Source organism: Podarcis bocagei (assembly GCF_964188305.1).
Source record: "Podarcis bocagei genome assembly, chromosome: 2".
NCBI classification, from domain to species: Eukaryota; Metazoa; Chordata; class Lepidosauria; order Squamata; family Lacertidae; genus Podarcis; species Podarcis bocagei.
This window is the reverse complement of record NC_138126.1, coordinates 10,673,777-10,680,700: the sequence shown is the minus strand read 5'-3', so window position 1 is coordinate 10,680,700 and position 6,924 is coordinate 10,673,777. Positions and strand designations below refer to the sequence as shown.

The 6,924-nt window shown below is 43.1% G+C and overlaps 1 protein-coding gene across 1 annotated transcript; it reads left to right on the top strand.

Moving 5' to 3' along the window:
• Positions 1-6,924, top strand: LOC308581216 (vomeronasal type-2 receptor 26-like). Its single transcript, XM_081183749.1, has 6 exons — positions 1-351; positions 702-993; positions 1,579-2,376; positions 2,779-3,006; positions 4,322-4,448; positions 5,527-6,924. Exons 1-6 carry the CDS (start codon positions 137-139, stop codon positions 6,432-6,434), a joined length of 2,568 nt encoding a protein of 855 aa, XP_081039875.1. The 5' UTR covers positions 1-136; the 3' UTR covers positions 6,435-6,924.

Sequence of the window (6,924 nt, the reverse complement as noted above, 5' to 3'; positions counted from 1 at the left end):
GTGAGGTTTAATGGCTCTGAAGGTATAGCTGAGCACTACCCATATTGGATAAATAAGAGTTTTTTGGCTTCTTCTGATGTAGCTGGCTATGGGGGAGAGAGGAACACTCACAAGAGAGGTGTAGCAGTCAGTCAGAATGAGATCCCAGATGCTGATGCTGCTCATTTTGCTTGAATCCTGCAGAAACCTGAAGGCAAAATGCCCCTTGAATCCGATCCGGGAAGGAATCAAAGCACAGAATTATTTCCAGACTGGCGACTTCCTCATTGGCGGGATAATATCTCCAAATGTGTTTGGTCTACAACTTCCATACAACTTTTCGCAGCCCCCATTAACCAGGTTTAGGGATGAGTAAGTAATTATATGCAGAAGGATGTCACATTTTTCTACTGCACCCCAATGGCTCCTGTTTACTAGGGAAATAGTCTCCATTTTAGGGGTGAGGACTCTGTGGTCTTCCAGATATTGCAGGACTGCAGCTCCCATCACCCCTGATCACTGGCCATGCTGGCAGGGGCTGAAGAGAACTTGAGTTTTGCAGCAGCTAGTGGGTTGCATGTTCCCAGACGTGCTCTATTTTTACCTTCTGTGCTGCTGTGTTGCTTGTTGAAGAACACAAGTGTATAAATGAGCCTGATCATGATTTATTTTCATTAAATGGTGAATGGTTTGACACTTTTTATTTGATTGATTTCATACAGATCACCATTTAGGTTCTACTGGCACATCTTGTCCTTCTTGTTCGCCATCCAAGAGATCAACCGGGATCCCAGGCTCTTACGCAATATTACATTGGGCTTCAGCCTCTATGAGAACTATTACAATGCAAGGATCACTTCTGATGCCATGCTAGACCTGCTTGCAGGTGGGGAAAGCAATATTCCAAACTATCGCTGTGGAAAATGGAATAATATCTTGGCTGTTCTTGAAGGAGCCGATTCCATCATCTCCAAAGTGATTTCAACCACGTCAGGCATGTACAAAATCCCACAGGTATGAAGGGTGGGGCATGGAGGGACACAAAAGAGGTTCAGCAGCAAAATAAATTCACTTTATTGTCAGCAGAGTCAAAAAGAGTCATCAAAGAGGGAGAAAATCCTGAGCTATGTTAAGCTAGATAGCTCAGTTGGTTAGAGTGTGGTGCAGCCAACGTCAAGGTTGCAGGCTTGATCCCCGTATGAGACAGCTGCATTGCAGGGGGGTGGACAAGATGAACCTCAGCGTCGCTTCCAACTCTACGATTCTAAAGTTTATTCCCTGTTTAGGGAAGCTTTTAATGTTTAATAGGTTATTGTATTTTAGTGTTCTGTTGGAAGCCGTCCAGAGTGGCTGGGGAAACCCCGCCAGATGAGCTGGGTATAAATAAAAAATTATTATTATTATTATTATTATTATTATTATTATTATTATTATTATTATTATTGACACAGAGACTTTGCTGGGGTTGCAGCCTCCCAAAGTTTCAAAATAAAACTATCAGCCCCAGTCAGCACAATTTTTGTTAGGTATTAAATATTTCCGGCTAATCTTGTACTTTGCTCTGAAAATGAAACATTGTACTTTTCTTCCGCACTCCAGATTAGTTATGGCTTTGTATCTGGGGTTGTTGATGAGAACACCAAAGTCCCTTTTGTCTACCGTACGGTCCCCAATGAAGAAGTTCAGTACACAGGGATTGTAAAGTTGCTCCAGCATTTCGGATGGACGTGGATCGGCCTCTTTGCTCCAGAGAATGAGAATGGAGAAAGGTTCTTAAATGCCTTGACATCTCTGATGGCCAGCAATGGAATTTGTGTTGCCTTTTCAGTAACAATACCAGAAAAGATGTTCACACAAAGTGAATCAGTTGCCCTATGGATAGAGACTGATGTATTCCTTTACTATGTAAGCAGTTATAGGGGATTGGTTATCATCATGAAACTACAACAAGAACTCGAGAAACAAATTGGGCCAAAAGTATGGCTCACAACAGCTTTTCAAGACATTGACATCAATTTGTATTATGGTCCCAAGATCTTGAAGTATATCCATGGTTCATTCTCCTTTGTAATGAAGACCAATATAAGGAGCAAACGTGACTGCTGTAAATCAGAGTCCCATCTTCTTAATCTTTTGCGGCAAAAAGCATTTAGTTGTTCATATTCAAAGCACGTCCTCGCTGTGAGAGGTTGGACAAGATGCAGAGATGTGGAGAATCCGGAGGTGCCGTCTGAAGAGGAGCTGCAGACTGTTCTGTCTCAAGACAGCCACAGAACATACTTCAGTCTCCAAATCATGGCACATGTTTTAAATGTTGCCTGTTCATCCAGATCAAAGCAGATGTTGATGGCGGGTGGAGGAGACCAGTTGGCATGTCAAAGGCTCCAGCCATGGCAGGTATTTCCTTTCCCTTTCTAGAAATCAAAGTTCTTTCTACCAGCTCTACAATAATCATTCTCATTGATTTAGACACGAATGCAATATCAAGGTGGTCTACTGCAATAAAAAACATAATACCATATAATAAAACCAATAGAAGCCAAAACCAGTTAAAAGCAGACGTCCCTCCACCTGGAGGGTGTCTGTTTAGTCTTGCCAGTAGGAGAAGTTGTGGCACAACAGGAGTTTTGAGTTCCAAGGAAGCAGGGATGAGGCATCTAAAATGCTTTCTAAGTTTGGGTGTTTAGTCCTCCGTAAATTCCAACGAGGCCAGGTATGCCAGGACTTTGGAGCTCAAAGGGACAAGGAATGAGATGTCCAAAATGCTTTGAAATGCTGCTGTTTCCCCTGTCATTCCAGCTTCACCCTTTCATAAGAGAAACCCGGTGGTTGAACACTTCCATGGGCGGACTGTATTTGGGTGAGAATGGGGAGCTGCCAATCATGTTTGATATTGAGAACTGGGTGGTGCTTCCCAATGAGTCTTGTGTTAGAGTGAAAATTGGGAGTATAGAGAGAGAGGCATCCACTGACTTCAAGCTCACCATTAACCCACAAGCTATTGTGTGGCCCAAGTGGTTCAACCAGGTAAGAGCCCCTTTATTCCACATGATACACATGAAGATCAAGTAATTTGTCGAATTTCCAAGAGGAATTCAGGTATAATCTTTGGGAAGTTTCGCTGATGCTTTCATTATAATTAATTAAGTAAATTATTAAATGTGTATAATACTCCTCAAATGCAGATACACACACACATGTATGTATGTATTTGTGTTTATTTGTTTTTGTATGTAATTTTTTCATATATTGTGGGAGCCTTTTTTGTGGAACCTGATTGAGCTGCACAATATGGTCCATGGTAAATCCAGCAACAGAATATTTCCTGTGGTCCCCGCCTTCCCTGGATGCCCTAAGCACGTACTTATTTTACTTAATGGCTAATCCAGCCCGGCCCTGTGAGATCTCATGAGAACATCGCAGAGCCCATGCAAGAGCATCCTGGAGCCCAGTGAGCAAAACAGAGAGCTTGGGAGTAAGGCCTGCTTAGCATGCCAGTTCCAGAAGGTCAGGGTGGTTGTGCAGGAGCCGTTCCAAGGGGCTCATTCGAGTGCAGTGGCATTTTGGTTCTTGAACTTAATCCATTCCTGTAGTCCGCTCAACTGCCCAAACTGTTCAAAAACCAAGGAACGGCTTCCGATTGGCTGCGGGAGCTTCCTGCACTCAATTGAAAGCCACAATTCAAAGTGTTGGTGCTGACCTGTAAAGACCTAAACCGCCTCAGCCCAATATATTTGAAGGAGCGTCTCCACCCCCATCATTCAGCCCGTATACTGATGTCCAGCTCCGAGGGCCTTCTGGTGGTTCCCTCTCTGCAAGAAGTGAGGTTACAGGGAACAAGGCAGAGGGCCTTCTCAGTAGTGGGGCCTGCCCTGTGGAACGCCCTCCCATCAGATGTCAAGGAAATAAACAACTTCCTAACTTTTATAAGACATCTGAAGGCAGCCAAGTTTAGGGAAGTTCTTAATGATTGATATTTTAATGTATTCATAATCTTTTGTTGGAAGCCGCCCAGAGTGGCTGGGGAAACCCAGCCAGATGGGTGGGGTATAAATAAACTATTAATGTTATTGTTATTGTTAAAAAAGCAAACACAGGAGGGAGGTTTCTGTTCTACATCAACCATAGGAGCCAACTCCTAGGAAAGTTGATGGGCATTGATTATGTGTTGTGTGGCTTACCTGGGCACCCACAATATTTTATTCAAGTTGGCACCCCTGACATCAAGGGTGCTTGCTTGTGGGACCCTGATGGGTTCTTTCTAGACTTTCTGAGTGAGTTCCATATGCACAAGTATTGCTGACACTTCCCCTTTAATGTGCCATCTGTTCTTTATGGCTAGACTGTTCCTCACGCCAGGTGTACCAAAAGGTGTCGCCCAGGATATGCCAAGGTGGTTCAAGAAGACAAGCCGGTTTGCTGCTACGCTTGTGTTCCGTGTGGGGAAGGGACCATATCTACACAGGAAGGTGGGTGACGCCACAGGAGATGGAATTGGTTGGGAGAATATGAATAGGGCAACATATTGGCCCGAAACTTTCTGTGAAGATTCTAAAGACATATTTGGATGCAGATCCTTTATTGATTTCTTCATTTTTAACCCCCTCCCAGGAAGTAATTTGAAAGAAATTACTTGCAGGAAGCAATCTCTGGGATGCAAATTGAGTTCAGCCAGCCCTGCCAATAAGGCACAGCTTTGGTTACTTTATACCATGCCTTCTAGGATCAGAGAACCAGAACCACCCTCACAAAAGTGAATTTAAATTGTCTTTAAAATTAATGAGAAATACTGAAAATTTCAATTCATTTAAAAGAGAGAAAGCATGATGCACAATAATCAAAATAATTAGGTGAACATTCCATTGCATTGTAGAACAATTACAAATTATGGGATTTAAGCAGGACGTTATTGGATATCCCAGGCAAGGAGTTTGAGAACAGCTGTAGCAGCTTGGAAGAGAGGAGTTCAAGAAATTATAAATAAATAAATCATAAGTTGTGTGTCCTTGTTTCGCAGTTTGATCCTTTTACATGGTTTGCATGTTTTGTGGTATTTTATTCATTTTGACTTGCTTTTTTTATTGATTATACATTAGTAATTCTTTATTGTACATGATAAGTGTTAGCTATTTATTATTTGCTGATATTAAATTTTACTGTTTACTATTCCTTAGTATTATTATTGAATATTATTGAATTTTGCTTTATATGATATGTTGTTTATTTTAAAGTTATGCTTTTATTATGACTTTTTGTGTGTGTATTAGGCCTGTGATCTTTGCTGTCTATTTCGTAGTTTTTTCAGCTTGTAACCCTCCTTCTGCATAGCAATATAGAAAGGCAGTATACAAATTAAAAGCGAAATGAAATATGGAAATGAAGTAGTGTTACTGCCCAAAAACTATCCCATAAGGAAATGCACCAAAAAGCTTGCCTTTCTTACAATACATTCTCATTTTCTGATATCTCCCATATGAGTGCATTTCTCGACATGTAATAGAATATGTGTGTAAGCAAAGCCAAAGCCATTCCTTTTCTCCTCCTCAGATGCAGAGCGTTGCACCAAATGTCCAGAAGAACAATATCCAAACAAGGACCGAGATCACTGCATTCCGAGGATTATCACCTTCCTATCATATAAAGAATATTTGGGGATTCTCCTGACGTCTTTGGCTCTCTTCCTGTCCTTAACCACAGGCTTTGTTGTAGGGATCTTCATTAAATACAAGGAAACTCCCATAGTCAAAGCCAACAACAGGGACCTCTCCTACATCCTCCTTGTCTCCCTCCTGCTGTCCTTCTTGTCCTCCTTCCTCTTCATTGGCCGTCCCAGGAAAGTCACCTGCCTCCTTCGACAAACGGCCTTCAGCACCATCTTCTCAGTTGCTGTATCTTCTTTGCTGTCCAAAACCATCATGGTGGTGCTGGCCTTCCTGGCCACAAAGCCAGGGAACAGGGGGAGGAGATGGTTAGGGAAAAGTCTGGCCAACTCCATTGTCATTTCCTGCTCCAGTGTCCAAATGGTCATTTGCATCATTTGGCTGTGTATCTCTCCCCCATTCCCAGACTCTGACAAGCATTCGCAGGCTGGAGAGATCACCCTGCAATGCAATGAAGGGTCTGTTGCCATGTTTTATGCTGCCCTGGGTTACATGGGCTTTCTGGCTGCCATCTGTTTCACGGTTGCTTTCCTGGCCAGGAAGCTGCCTGGGGCCTTCAATGAAGCCAAGCTGATCACCTTCAGCATGCTGGTCTTCTGCAGCGTTTGGGTCTCCTTTGTGCCCACCTACCTGAGCACAAAGGGGAAATACATGGTAGCCGTGCAGATCTTCTCTATCTTGGCTTCTAGTGCTGGGCTTCTGGGCTGCATCTTCATTCCCAAATGCTACATTTTTATACTGAGGCCTGACCTAAATACAAAGGAATACCTGACAATAAAAACTAAAGGCATCTGATCTTGAGTACTATGTATAGGGACAGATTCTGCCTACAACAGAATCTGAAGCAGAACCAGTTTTGTCTCCAGAGGGGGAGGGGTGTATCTGAGAAGCAGAGCTGGTTCCACCCAGGTTCTATGCCCAACATCTCCAGTTTAAAGCATGAAGACCAGGAAATGCCACTTTCATTCTGAGATCCTGCCAGTTAGAGGGGATAATACTTAGCTGGATGGGCCGGTGGGCTGCATACACATCAAACGTTTGAGACACAGCATGTGACCCCCCCCAATGAATACTAGGAACTGTAGATTACCCCCCACAGAGCTACAGCTCCCAGTACTCTTAACAAACTACACACTTTTCTTACAGGGATGCTCTCATGTTCTTCACTCAAGTAGGACTCGAGTAGGACTCTGGCAGAGACACATGTCCGACTGGCATGTTCTCTCCCTCCTGGTCTTTCGTTTGGGAGCTTCAAAAGCTTTCTTCAGCCCGAACATCACAGTGA